Source organism: Camarhynchus parvulus, chromosome 3 (genome assembly GCF_901933205.1).
Source record: "Camarhynchus parvulus chromosome 3, STF_HiC, whole genome shotgun sequence".
Taxonomy (NCBI): Eukaryota; Metazoa; Chordata; class Aves; order Passeriformes; family Thraupidae; genus Camarhynchus; species Camarhynchus parvulus.
The window spans coordinates 7266640-7281482 of NC_044573.1; the positions used below are offsets into that span (position 1 = coordinate 7266640).

The 14843-nt window shown below is 44.9% G+C and overlaps 1 protein-coding gene across 1 annotated transcript; it reads right to left on the minus strand.

Annotated features, from left to right (window-relative positions):
* Positions 1–6448: 6448 nt before the first annotated feature.
* On the minus strand, positions 6449–12204 carry SRP9 (signal recognition particle 9). The gene is made up of 3 exons (XM_030946399.1): positions 12068–12204; positions 9999–10067; positions 6449–8749 (listed from the first exon to the last, which is right to left on the minus strand). Exons 1-3 carry the CDS (start codon positions 12137–12139, stop codon positions 8630–8632), a joined length of 261 nt encoding a protein of 86 aa, XP_030802259.1. The 5' UTR covers positions 12140–12204; the 3' UTR covers positions 6449–8629.
* Positions 12205–14843: the final 2639 nt, after the last annotated feature.

The following is a 14843-nucleotide window of genomic DNA, read 5'->3' on the forward strand; positions in this document are numbered from 1 at the left end:
GAGTGCCAAGACCCCTGCCAGAGGGCTCAGAGATCCTGGCACAGAGCCCAAGATGTCTGTGGTTTTGATTATAACCCATGGAGCAAGTTACCAACCTTATATGAAGATCTGCAAGCCACGACAGTTTAAGTAGAATGATAGTGAATTTATTATGGGGTGAAAAAAATAGATTTTTGAGATTTTTAGGATGGGGGTTCAGGGGGCAAGATGGAGGAATCTGGGCATGTCCAGCCTTTCTCCTTCTTCTTCTTGGCCTCCATCTTCTGCAGTGATGTTGGCACTTTTGGATTGGTTTAGAGTAGAAGCTCACTGTCTAACATAGGTGATAGGTATTGGGAAGTAATTGTAAATATTGTACATGTTGTTTTTAGTATAAAAAGATAACACCATCCCAGGGGCAGGCAGTGTGTCTCTGACTGTCTTGCTGAACAGACCTTGGCACGACAGGAGAAAAAAAATATAGATAAAATACAATAAACAACCTTGAGACCAAGAACTGAAGAGCTCAGGTGGCAGAACTTGAAAGACAGACTGTGCCCGACAGAAGGAAAATGCTGAAAATTGCATCTAACTTGGATTTTTGTGTGTTGTTGTTCTCTGAACCTGTGTTCTCTCCAAGGCCTGTCTTCAAACTTGGGCAGAGAGAGCTAAACAAGCCTCAGAAGGTCAAGCTGCAGCAGCTCATCCCACCAGGAAAAATAGAACAAGCAAACATTAAACTCCTCATCATCTCTGAGGTTTTACCATTCAGTCTCAGTTTTCAGCTATTACTTCATTCCTAAGATCCAATCCTCTTTTTCCATCACCTCCACGCCATCTCAGCTCCTGTTTGCATTGTTGGGCTCTTGACAGGCAGACAGACCTTTGATCACAGATAAAGAGTCCTTTCATATTTTTCAACCTCTTCAGCCCAACCATCACAGTCTGCTCAAGCAGTCCTTTGCCCAGAGCCTTTGCTGTAGCTCTCACTCTCTTTTGTTTTGAGCAGCAGCAGTACCTAAATTAAAAACTAGTCTTCTTTAAAGCAACACGTCCCTAAACTGTTCTGTAAGTTTTGTCTTTTTTTTGTAGTTTTCTTCTTCCACACCAAATGTGCTGGCTGAGTTCTACCCCTTTTGGGGCATCTATCTTCACAAACTGCTCTGTATTGTTTTTCTTGAACATTAGTAGCAGTCCATCTTTCTTCTGTAGGACCATATAGATTTCACTTACATACAAACAAGACTGTGCTGAATTTCATAGTAAACATAACTTCTATGAGATGAAAGTTAAAAATGCAACTGTGTTGTGTGCCAGGGTCACAACCCTTTATTACAGCTACCACACAGATACTTGGCACTGTTTAACCCCAGCTGGCAGCCGAGCACCACAGTCACTCACTCACTCCCCCACCAGCAGGATCAGGGTGACAATCAGAGGAGTACAAGTCAGAAAACTCATGGATAGAAATAAAGACACTTTAAGAGGTAAAGCAAACGATGCACATGCAAGAAAAGCAAACCAAGGAATGAATTCCCTGCTTCCCATGGGCAGGCAGGTGTTCAGGCATCTCCTGGAAGGAGAGGCTCCATCCCACAGAGCAGTTACTGGGGAAAGCAGTGACTCCAACATCCCCCCCTCCTCCTCCTTCCCCAGCTTTACCTGCTGGCCAGGATTCCCTGAGGTGTGGGATGTCCCTTGGGTCACTGGGGTCAGCTGGCCTGGCTCTGACCCCCCCCAGCCTCTCCCTGCTGGGTGGGTGAGGAGCAGGAAAGGCCCTGATGATGTGTGCAAGCACTGCCAAGCAACAGCAAAAACATCTCTCTGCTTTCAGCACAAACCCAAACTACAGCCCTGCACCAGCCACTGTAAAGAAAATTACCCCAGCCAAAGCCAGCACAATATTCTGTTTGGCTATTTTAACTAATGGAAATTTGCATTTTTTTCTGTCCTCTATTTCTGATAAGAAATAATAAACAGTTGAGTCTGAACATGAAACTACCTTCTCAAGTGCCTTCAATAGAGAAACCAATAGCCCTCAGCTGACCTTCTGCGACCATCTCAGCACACTAACCAGCAGGAACACCACACCAGCAGCTCTCCAGAACATCAAGGGGTTTTCTGATGCTCTGGTGAATGGGAACAGCTCTGGTGAGGCTCAGATCCACTGGAACCGGCGCTAGAGGCAAGGGGAACCAGCAGCCAAGGCTCTGTGGAATCCCAGCCTGCACATTCATGGCACCACCAACATCTGTGGAGGGTCAGGAGCTCTTTGCAGAGCAGCTGTTTGCTCAAACCAGGGCTGCTTTTTTGCAGGGTTTTACCACGGGTCACCCAGCTCTGCTGTGTGAGCAAGCACAGAAGGTTTGCCTCTGGACACAAACCAACAATCCCTGATGAAATTTGTTTATTCCTTTGGTTCCTGACCTCAGCTACATGGGAGCACTGCCACAGAAAATGTGTTTTTAAAAAACCCACCTATAGTAATGTAGGGAGTCCCTGATGTAGGGAATGATTGGTATCTGACTCCATTGATCCAGAATGTTGAATAATTGCTTTATTAAACTTTTATTTATACTGTTTATACTATACTATATTAAAGAGCTGCTAAATTATAAAGAATACTAAAGAATGCTACTAAAGAAAACTCGTGACTGTCTCCAGACAGCCAGGACACAGCTTTTTCCAATTGGTTAAGGAAACAAAACAATCCTCAGCAGAATCCAACTGACAAATCACTCCAGGTAAACAATCTTCCTAACACATTCCACATGTGCAAAACAATAGGAGCAGCAAGTAGAGATGAGAATTGCTTTCTCTTTCTTCTCTCTGTGCTTCTCCAGGAAAAAAGAACTGACACCTAGATTATTTTCCTTTTTAATCCAATAACTGATCTGGAAGAGCCCCCAATGCAGACTTTTCTGAGAGAGAATTATGTCTCTCACTGTCTATCAGTGAAAGGTCAGTTTGCCTCCTGCCCCCAAATTCAAAAATCTATCTTTTGAGGCAACTTAAAGCAAGACACCGAATTTCACAGGACGTGTCTGAAGCATTAGTTCATCCCCTGCCCTGCTGACTCCTTCCCGAGCAGATGCCTTTGCAGAGCAGCATTTGGAGCCGCACTGGGTTTGCCAGGGCTCATTTGTCAGCGCCCCGAGGCGAGCCTTTCATCTGCCAGGCACACAATGCTAGCAGGGCTGCAGCGGAGGTGGCTGCATTTACCTGCATGAGCAGCCCAGTTAAAATGCATATTTCAGCTGCCCGAACTCTCCTTTGCTCACCACCAGCCAGCACAGCCATTCAGGAGGTGTCCAGAAAGCTCAAGCCCCTGTCCAAGGAGCCAGTCTTTGGAATCTTGCTCTAAGCACAGCCTGTAGCTCAGCAAGGTTCTCAGTAAAGGCAGGACGATGAAGACCAGTCCTTTCACGAAGAGAAGAACATGTCTTCTTCTAGACAGAAAAAGAACCCAACATGCACACACATCTTCCAAGGAAATGAAAAAAAAAACCCAAACCAATCTATCCCAGATCTCACGGTATGACTGATGTTTTAAGTTCTAAAAAAAATTACCAAGAATTGCCACCAAAAAGGCAGCAAAAAAATGTGAGCACAAAACCAAAACTTGCTAAACAAAGCAAAATATCTTCAGAGCTGGTCTTGATTTAAATGGAAAACACTTTCATAAATACCAGCATTACAGTTTAAGAGAAACTCTATACTCTTGGTTTTGTAATCCAAATATTCACAACAGCCAGGAACTGTCTGTTTGAGGAGTCACAATGGGTCCAGCACACTGGCTCCTGCTGGAAGACCAGGCACTTCCACACCAGAGCACTCAGAGATGGCACTCAGGGCTTAAGATGCTTTTAGAATGGCAGAGAGTAATTGCTTTCCCATCACAGGACTCCAGGAACACACCCCTACAACCACCTTGGCACAGTGTAAGAGCATAAGGACTCACCTTCACCAGAAACAAAGATCACGTTCAACAGCATGGGCCTGGGCTTGCAGGAAGGCAGTTAACTCTGCTGTGGTGCCATGACCATGTTTTTATTTGCTCAGTTCCCACAGACCTCAGTGTTACATGGTCCAGTTCAAGCCCATCTTCTCCCAGGAGCATTTACTCTGCTGGAGCTGGTGCTGGGCACACACACATTCTTGCGTAACAAGTAGGGCTTAACAAACTACCACGCTTTGCATTCTGCTGAGTAACTAATCTGCTGCTAAAATACATTTAAGCATCATTCTCATCTCAAAAATAACATTTCTACAGACTAAAAAGCCCACATCTGTCTCCAGTCTGGAGTGACTCAAACACTTCAGCCCAGCATCAGGGTGGGGAGGTTTATCTGAAAGCCAGCCTGAAGAGTCCACTTAGACTAAAGATCTGCTTATGTGAAAGTAATAAGAGATGAAAGGCATGTTTTTGTGTCATCCCCAGCAAGAAAGACAACTCAACCGTTGCTTGTATTTAAATACCAGTCCTTGAACTGCCAAAGCTCTTTTTAACAGATATCTTTATAAACAAAAGTTGTGTTGAGTCACACAGCATCTACCCTTAAAGTAGTATTGGCACTTCAGAAGAGACACCCCCATGTCTTGGAAAACAAATCACTATTAACATAAGCAAGGAATTAGATGTAGATCTTCATAGACTAGTTTCTCCTAAAAAAAAAAAGTAAGGCTCCTTTAAGACAGTTATCTAACAAAAGGACTCCTTGGATTTATTTATCAAAACAGCTTTGCTTCTGTCAATTGGAAGGTGCCTCAGCACACAGCACTGTACAAGGAATACCAGTTTTCAACTAAGCTCTACTCCCTAAGGACACCCACTAATGCTCACGGAATCTTCAAGGGTCTGGACTTGTGCATAATCTGCAGCCTAGGTAATAAATTTACAGGAAAAAAAAACCCACTTATTCTCTCTGAACTTCCACTTCAGATCCAAACTTCATTGAAGAGGTGGTTACAGTGTAATTCCTGTGAGAGGTTTGTGCTGCCCCAGGCCAGCAGTGAGAAAGCACAGGTGGGTAAGGTAACTGTGGTTCTGTCCTTCCAGGTGATCAAAGTGAGGGGATTCATCCTCCCTAGCGCAGGATGGACACCTCAGAATGCCACTGTTATATTTTCTGAAAAATCCCTTCACCAGGATTTCTTCTCCTGGGAAGCTGAAAAGTCTCAGATAAAAAGGAAAAAAAATTATCCCATTTACTTCTCCCTGTTTTGCTGCTTTGGAATGTGGTTGGAGATTGTTTATCCAACATGTGAATTGTTTTTACTTAATAACCAATCAAGTTCCAGCTGTGTCAGGACTCTGGATGCAGTCACAAGTTTTAATTAGTATCTTGTTAAACCTTCCGTAAGTATCCTTTCTCTATTTATTAGTATAATTTTAATATAGCATTCTTTAATATAATATCATAAAATAATAAAATAGCCTTCTAAGAACATGGAGTCAGATTCTCAATTCCTCCTTCACCCTGGAGACCCAGCAAATACCACATAAGAACATCTAAAATGACTTAATCCTCTAAGATCAGCCTATGGTAAGAAGTGATCATCCCAGTCCTACTGACAGAAAACAGATTCCTCACATTTGTTCCAGCAAAATGCTGAGTGTTACCCACTTTTATACTGTGTGAAGAAACTTGCTGAGATGAAACATAATTCTTTTGACAAGTTAAAACATTTTTAAAAGCACCTGCTTGGCTTTGGCTCCATTTCCCATTTTGACAGACTCCAGCACCAAAGCATCCAGTTTTCCAGAATAAACCTGTCACTCCCAGAAGTTAGGTCAGGACTTTAATAGGAAGGCCTTTTTCAAAAGGCTCTCTAAAACAAAGACCTGTGACCAAACTTCTCACTTCTCCAGATAATTCCTGCACTCCAGAATGTGTTTCCACAATGGATTACATATGGAGCATCTCAGGGTTCAAACCCCTAATACTGGAAACAGAAGTGGTTGCATATAGGTAGTTGAATATAAGAGAGAGCTCAGATATGAAGTGCTTTGCACAAAGAATTGAAATCAAGACACTCAGGGAACCCAGCAGGTGAGAACCCCAGAGAAACAGAATAAATTCCATGGATAAACTAACCCAAGTTCTTGGAGCAATAACAAGGCCCCTATCTTTTTACTAAACTACTCTCACCAAACAGAACAATTACTGAAGATAACTAACAGGCAGCAACAAAATTGGCTGTAGCAGGGAAAAGCATCCTATTTTTTTCAATCATTCCACTTCTGCAAAGGTCACCTGTGTGTCACTGCACAGGGTGCCCATGAGCTCCTGCCTGATTGCAGCCTGAAACTGGCCCCAGCTCCTGGCTGAGAGCAGCAGTCCCTGGCAAGCTGGGCTGCCCAGTGCAGAGATGCAGGTACTGTGAGCACCCCTTTGCTGCAGCAGCCACAATACACTGATTTTGTAATCACAAACCAGAGGACACACTCCAGTAGCTGGCAACATGATGGACCAGCTCAGGGGATGTTTATTAGGGAAGTAATCAGTGTACATAAGCACACATACTCTCAGCAAGAGCATAGGCATGAAAGAGAGAGAGCTTGGAATTCAGAGCTTCTCTACTGCCCCATGGACACAGTGTGGAAATGGCTGAAAATTCCAGGACTAAGTTATGAAGCACCTCTATTTTTCTGAACAAGTTTCCATACCATTTAATTTTCTTAAGCAGCAGCCTTGTAATATTTTCTTTTGCATTCTGGCTGCACAGAACCACTCTAGTTTTTTTCTAAGTATATGGAGAACAAGCTTAACAACACATCACTCTTACAAAAGTGGCAATAGTATTTCCCCAGGGTTTTGGGGAAATAATTTCTGAATTTAGAAAAGTAGAAATGTATTCCCTTGCCTGTTTTGCCTGAAAACTGCTGCTCTAATACACAGTGCTGTAATTGCTCCTCCTCTAAAACCTGCTGGGGTATAAAGCTGAAGCCTTTCAGCCACTTGCTACACCCAGTCTCTCTACTACTTTATTGCAAATATTAGGAATGTTATTTGGAGCACCAAAGAAAAATTTCAGTATTACAGTATCTCATGAAAGTTTAACAATGAACCGAGCCCAGCCTTCTCTCTGGCTTTATTTATATTTCAAAAGCCAATACAAAAATGTTACATACATACCAGTCACTGTTGCAGACCAGAATTTTGAGCAGTCACCAGGAATTTAGCGCTGCAGTATTTTCCAACAACGTGCAACCTTCAATGTTCAGCTGAAAGGGTACTCTAATGCAATATTCAAGCCTGGTGGGTTTTTTCCAAGCTTTTGGCAAATGTGGAAAGTCCACTGCTTCCCAGCAGCTCCATTATTTTTATGTAAGTGCCAGCAGGTAGCTACCTAAATAGATTGTTTTGTTATATAAAAATGCCACTACAAGTATGGTCCTGCTTTACTTTTGTGGCTTGGTTTAACCCAAAAATAATCAGTTCTGAAAGCACCTAGTTATACCAACAGCCTAATCACATGAAAATGTTCCTCTGTTTTCAAGTATGCAAGACCTAGTCAAAGCAAGTATCAATTTTAGCTACTGGGTTTTCAAACAAAAAGCTTTTTTACAAGAGACAATTAAAGCTTCCATCAGCCTACCAGAGGTTACTGTGAGAAACACATCTAAGCTACAGGAGCATTGGTCTATTTCTGACAGTGGTATTTAAGTATTTATTAAGGTGTTTGCATCCATTTATCCATTTGGCTGACATCCACCTGCCACACGTAACACTTGAAATTGCAGTTAACAAGCTGCTAGAGTAAGGAATCTGGGCGCTGTTCAGTTGGATATTTTCTATTAGCATAATAGGCAAGAGCTTCTAGAATTTGTCTTGTTCATATACTTCAACTCTGCCTGAAGCAAGGATGGGAAAACAAACCCCTGCTAGTACAAAACAGTTCAAGTATGTAAAAAAGCCACTGACTGTTTTTTAGTAACAGTATTTGCACAAGCAGAAAAAAACCCTCCCAGTTTCTCACAGATCTCTAGGAACATTCAAGTGAAGTTCTGTTTTAATTTTTAAGATACAGAAGTTTAATCATTCAGCCAGTATAAGAGTTCTGCAAACTGCATTATGGATAATGTTGCACATCTTATGACTGAGTGCTGCCAGTGCCAGTGGTAATACAAATTGGCAATTTCCACATTTCAGTTCAGAAAACATCTGTTATTCTAAACCTGACAGATTTATATAATGTATGTAAATATTTATTAAACCCAGCCACCATGCTACAGTATTTGATTAATAAACCCTCTCATTTTCAGAATACACCAGCATAAGGTATGAACACAATGAACTCTATATGAGATTTTACAGTAACTTTCCAGAAGTATGCCTGTGGCCTAACAAATTTGCATTAACATGCTGTAGATTTAAAATATTTACTTGTCTTCTTAGCATACCTAACGTGTAAGAATAGTTGCTTAATACCCAAAAATAAATATAAGCTTTCAATTGAAAGCACTTATTTTCCTAGATTTCCAAAGTGGAGTCTGAGGGGTGAAAATGCTTCAGACTTGTCATCAGTCCACTTCAGTACATAAAAGCATCTCCTGCCCCAGGTTTTTGTGTTTTTTTTTTGTTACAATCCCAAAGATTTGTTTCCAGTGAAATATGAGCAGAGCAGTGATTTTCTTGGCAGCCCTTCAGTCTGTTTCCATGGCAGCACTGCGGGACTCCTTGGCCACCATGAGTCGCATGAGCTGACTGTGGAATTTCTCAATCTTCTTCACGTCTTGTGCCTGGTCTGTTCTGTACAGCAAACACTGCAAGACAAAGTTCCTGATATCAGATCTCACTTCTGCTGCTTTTTATCTTGTTTGTAGCTGCTATGTATTCATTTGTGCTTGGAGCACACAAAACAAGGAGAGCACTGAGATGTTCAGTAGTTACCAGGAGGCAGCACCAACACATCCACCCTGCTTCAGAGCACAAACATATCTGTGTTTGCTTTTAAGCTTTCCCCTAATGCTCATGCCTCCCATATTGAAAACAGGGAAACTCAGAATTTATCCTAGTTTCTTCTAGCTCCAAAAAGCTGTTGAAACTTGGGTTTTAAAGCTGCCCTTTTTTTGTGTTGTCTCAACATAGAAACAGATTTTAAACCTGAAGTTACTTGCCAATTCTTTATATTCTGAAAGCAAGCTTATTTTGCCTTTCATAGTCCTTAATGTTACACTGCCAGGGACACAAAATCAGTGTTTCCCATTGAAGGGGATCCCCTACCCCAAGCAAAACCTGTTTTTCCAAGACAGCCCTAAACAGGGAACACAGAATCTGATTAAAATAAACATCCAAACAAACAAAACCCCCCTGAAACCAGCCTCCATTTTCCCCCACCTGGTGTAACATCCTTCTCTGATTGAAAGCAGGTAATGTAGCCAATACCCCAGAAGGGTTTATGTTTGTGAATCACCTGACTCCAACTTCCCCTATGGGAGATTTCAACAAAATTACCCTTAAATTCCCCATTATCAGTGCCCCACACCCAACAGCTCACCCATGTTAAGCCCCATTGCCCTATCAAGAAGTGCCTTTACTGGAGTTTCACATCCATTCCAGGCACTTGAAATTCCAATGCCACACTACTTTTCCTGGAAAGAAGAAATCTGACTCTTTTCCAAGTCTGAAGGCAAGAGAAGGGCAGAATACCCTGTCTGGACTGCAGAATACCAGAACACCCTGGACTGCAGAAAAACAGCTTCTTAGCTGTAACATTGCTGTCACTCAGCCTCACAATCACCAAGAGGGAACTTCACCTATGGCTGGAAGATTTCACCACTCTGAGCAGATAAAAAGGACCCACTCACACCAGTAAACACCAGTTTGAAAATGCTCCTGAACTGGTCAGGGTCAATGCAGACACAGCAACGAGGGAAAGCTGAGTACAAGTTTTTAGCAAACTGTCTGGCACTCTCAAGGCAGTGTCCAAGAGCTCCCAAGGTGACTGACAGCAAAACTGAAGTCTGTGAGTGGCACAAGAAGCTCTGGAAAGGGAATGTGCTCTGTACTTACAGCCACATCATCTGTTACTTTGATACAGAGGTTCCCATCACAATGTCGGTACTTGAGGACAACACGGACCTGAAATGAAAAACATTTTAGGAATTAGCACTGACAGCTAACAATTCTCAGCATGTATTGAAGGGAATCTGCCCACATTCCCCTTAACCATAATTATGTTCTGCTCCATGTTTTCAGCCCCTCTGTGGCACTCCTCAGCTCTGGGGCTGTGGGAGCTGCATATAATCCCAGAGCCAAGGTGGTGGGGAAGTTGACCCACCACATTTCCCTGCCTTACAATCTAGGCTGGTTTTCCAGCAGCATCAGCAAGGTTAACCCTGGGCACGTTCAAAACCCTGCAAATTCAGCAACAACAGCTGCAGAGACCTTGAGACAGGCAGGACAAACCATGAGAGTCATGTCCAGAGGAGACACCCCCTGGCTGTGTGTCACACCCCAGAAAAACCCAACTGGAGGCCTGTGTTTGTAGGCTGGAAACACTTCAGAAAAGAGCAGCTCCACATGAAGACTGGGAAGGGATCAGGTGAGTGGGGCAGGCTCAACATCACCACTTTTTCTGCTATGGTAATTATCACAGCTAGTCCTGCAGTCACCTGCCCCGAGCTGGAGCTAATTCTCTGCCAAACTAACAGGAGGGTACTATATAGACCCCTCTGTAAATCAGACAAATTTACTGCCATGGATGGGAAGAGATTTCCTTTAAGGAAAGGGGAACAACAACTCCTGGCTGCAGTGACATCCATTCTTTCACTTAACTGAATGTCACAGAGCCTAGGCAGGCCAAACTGGGCAATTTTACTATCAGCAGCAATCACATATGGTGTCTCTGTGCTAATTAAGAGGCAGAGCTAATCTGCTTTAAATAATTAGATTTAATTTAATCTTCTGAAGGTTTCTCTAGTTCCCCTATTTTTGGTGAAGAACACTAGGCCTTTTTTACTCACGATTTCTCAGGTGTGAGTTTCACATCACATTTTTGTGCTGCTTTTTAGGTGAACTATAATGCTTTTTCTGAAGACTGAGGCTAATTTTAATATTTGCATTAAAAAAGTGACCAGAAAGAAGAAACAGTCATAAACCAAGAAGTTAAGTCCTTGAGGAATTATTCTTTAGGATGCAAACACCTTCCAGTCTGAAATGTCACTGCAGGCAACAATGCAGCGTACGAGCTAATGAAAGGACAAATTCAAATAATACAGGTCTTAAATGCTACAAACTGATAAAATAAGCTAATTATTGATACTGCAGCAGAACTCTTAACCTCGGTTTCCAACACACAGGTATGAGCTCAAGGTCTTTGAAGTCCAGCCTTTGAGGTTCATCCCAGCTGCCAATAACACCGCCTGTAACACCGCTCCCTAGGGATGCTCTCGGCGTTGTCAATGAGTTTCCTCCCGTCCCACAAAAAAAGGATGCTCAGCTGCCACACCAACGAGTAATCCCCTTCCTCGCAGGTGCTTTTTCCCTGTATTCGACACTTGTGAGGCCACACTGCCAGTGCTGTGTCCAGCTCTGGGCTGTCACTTCGGGAAGGACACGGAGGTGCTGGAAGGAGCCCGCAGCAGAGCGATGGGACCGGGGCTGCTCAGTCTGGAGAAAAGGAGGCTCAGGAATGACCTTATCGCTCCCTAAACTCCCTGACAGGAGGGTGCAACCTCCACGCAGGCTTCAGGTGTGCTAGGAGGGGTTTAGGGCGGACATTAGAAGAAATATCTGCATAGAAAGAGTGATTAAACATCGGAAAGGGCTGCCCAAAGAGGCGGCGGAGTCACCATCCCCGGAGGCGTTCAAAAATAAGCAGACGTGGCACTTCGGGTCATCTCTGCTCTACTTAATATGGCTGATTCGGCCATAGGTTGGACTCGACGATCTCAGAAGTCTTTTCCAACCTAAATGATTGAGACTCTGCGATTCTTGCCTCCCCCGTGCAGCCACCAGCGATCCCCCCAGCCCGACACCGCCCGCCGCCCCCGCCGGGCTGCGCGCAGCTGGAGCCGCCTCCAGATCGCCGCTCCCGCGGCCGGGCCGCGCACCCTCCCCTCCCGGCCGGGTTACCCCACCTTCATGGGGTCGGCGAGGTAAAGCTTCTCGGCGGCGCGGGTGAACTCCTCCCAGGCCTGGAAGTGCGGCATGGCCGGGCCCGCTCGGCTCCCCGCGGCCGCGGCAAGATGGCACCGGAGGCGGGCGGGCGGGAGCGCGGGTGAGACGGCGCCTGCCATTGGCCCGCGGCTCAGCACCGCCCAATCGCGGCGCGCGTAACTCCGCGCTCTCACCACAGCGACCCCTGCAGGCGCGGCGGGGAGGCGGCAGGCGCGTCCCGCCCGCCGCGCAGGGAGAGGCGCCCGGTGGCGGCCCGGGCTGAGGGTGGCGAGTTCGAGCCCCGCCGCCGGCGGAGCGCCCACTCGCCCGAGGCCGGCATCCTGCGTGGCTCTGCCAGGCCAGGTAGGGGCTGTCTCTGTGATAACTTCACGCTCGGAGGCCACCGGGGATGCTGTGGAGGCGGGTGGGCCAGCAGGGTGCCTTTGGGGTCCGGCGGGAGGTGAGGGCCGTGCACCTGAGGTGTTCTGTTTGCGCGGCCGGCCCTCACGGCTGGAGCGATGCCCGGGTTTTGCCAGGCTGGAAAAGCTGCGTGAAGGTGGAGATTGGCTTCGTGTGGAACAAAAAGGGTGTGTGGGAGCCCCTCGCTGCCTTCCCTGGTCTGCCTTGCTGAGGGGTGCTGAGGCATCGCTAAACTAAAGCTGAATGGCATGGAATAAAATGATGGAATATGGGGAAGTCTGCTTTTCAGTCGTGTGTGTGTGTGTGTGTAAAGCTTTTACGTAAATTGACTTAAAAATCCCCTTTAAAAAGGAAATGAGGGAGAAAAAAAAGAGATCTGAGATTTCTCCTGGAATGTTTTGAAATCCCATTGCCTGCAATGATTTTTGTGCCTTTATAGAACAAAGCCTGTGCCAGAGACAGAGCTGAGCCGTGCTTGTGTCACACGGCTGGTGCTGCTGCTGCTGCAATGACAATAAACACGGAAAACTTGCAGTCTCTGTTCTCTATTTCCCAGGGATTCACTGAAAACCCCAAAACTCCCGATAATTCAGGTAATTCAGATAATTCCTGATAATTCACTGGAAACCCAAAAGCTCCAAGTTTTACTGAACAACTCGACACTCACCGGTGCGGCCAAGCAAATAAACTGGAAGGTTTAGGGCAGATCTGCATTTGAGGGGACAAATTATGCAGGCTGTTGCAGTCTCCACTAGCAACATGGGGAAATACTATAGCTGCAGGCTTTTTTTGGCCACAAAAGGCACAATACATGCAAGAGAGAATGAAGAAATGTGGCCTAGAAATAAAAGAGTGGATGGGAGGTAAGGGGAGAAAAACTAGAATGAAATTCCCTGAGTCAGTAAAGCAGAAAATAATTGTTACTGTGGGGATCTACTGTGAAAAAGTCTACAGTGATTAGGCTGACAAACGTCATAAATTGTGACTTGTGGGTGTTATGTGGTCTAAACAATTCTGCTAAAGGGCTTTGCACCAATGAGTGGGGGCTATGGAGGGTGGAAAGATTTAAGGATTTTTTTTTCTTTCTTTCCAGAGCTGCTCGCAGGGTTTAGGCACTGATGTGTCACAGAACCCAGCTTCAGATCTACAAGAGTTGCCTTTCAGAGGTGCTGAGAATCGACAGATTATCAGGTGATAGATATATGGGCAGAGCCTAAAGCAATCATCCCAGACACAGAACCTAACCTGGACAGAATGGTTCTCTACTCTCCTTAAGTTTGGGCAGCTGTTTATAACAGCAGAGTAGGAATTTCATTTGGTAATGTTGTACAGACATGTAGGGGATATAAACACGTGGAAAGAAAGGGTGTGGGGAGCACAAAACTTGCAACACACATTTTACAGAGCCATCATTCACCAAATTTGGGTCCAGGTCTTCAAGTGGGACACGGGTGCACCTTCTGAAAGAGCCTCAGTTGTGGGCTGTGCAGTCATAAGCACTTTAGAGGGGATTTTAGTTTTGACTCAGATGTTCAGGATCTTTTGTGTGTTCTTTGACACAGAAGTGGTTCAGGAGCTTGCCAATGCCCAGTCATTAGCCCTGCAGTTGAGCTAATGCAATAGAGCATGATCAGAAAAAAAACCTCCCATTGTAGTATTTTTTTTCTCCCATAAACTAGATGATTTCCAGGATCCATTTTAGGATGCAGCTTCTAAAACTGTTCTATAGGCACAATTTTGGAGGTGACAAACTGCAGCAGCCAGGGCAAAGAGCAGAGAGGGATTTCATAACTGGCCTTGCCTCTGGGGGAGATGGGATGTGTCACAATGACAGTTCTATACAGCCTGGTACACAGCTCTGCATAACCTGTTCCTGGCTGCAGATCTTCAGGATTTTGTCATCCCTGCCACTGCCACCACCACCTATGGCCTCACGTTGTGCTGCCACAGCTCTTTGTGACTCTGCACTGGGGATGGAACCAATGCTGGCATCAAAAGCAACACCATTTTTAGCAACACTTTTTTTTTTACTGAGATGAGTTTGGTTTTCTGGTTTAATCTGTGGCCTTATGTACTGTTGTGCTGCCACAGCTGTTGAAAATGTACCTTTTTTGGTGGCAAGACAGAATATGGGAATTCCTACTGGTTTTGCTGGATTGCCACCAAAAATGAGGGGCTGGATATGAAACCACCCCCGCTCCCAGTTGCCCTGAAAGCAGGGCCGGTTGCTGAACTCTCCACAATTAAGAAGAGAAGCTATTTCTGAGCCCCAGGGAATGTCTGATACCTGTAGTTAGTGCACTGCTGTGCTCTGTTGTTCTCCTTTTGCCTGGAGAA

What these genes read in the sequence shown, in the direction of transcription:
- SRP9 (XM_030946399.1), bottom strand. Translation starts at nt 12,139, where the DNA reads ATGCCGCACTTCCAGGCCTGGGAGGAGTTCACCCGCGCCGCCGAGAAG. An exon ending in ACCTCGCCGACCCCATGAAG is followed by an intron (nt 10,068 to 12,067) that starts GTGGGGTAACCC and finishes TTTTCATTTCAG; the next exon opens with GTCCGTGTTGTCCTCAAGTA. An exon ending in AAGTAACAGATGATGTGGCT is followed by an intron (nt 8,750 to 9,998) that starts GTAAGTACAGAG and finishes TTTGTCTTGCAG; the next exon opens with TGTTTGCTGTACAGAACAGA.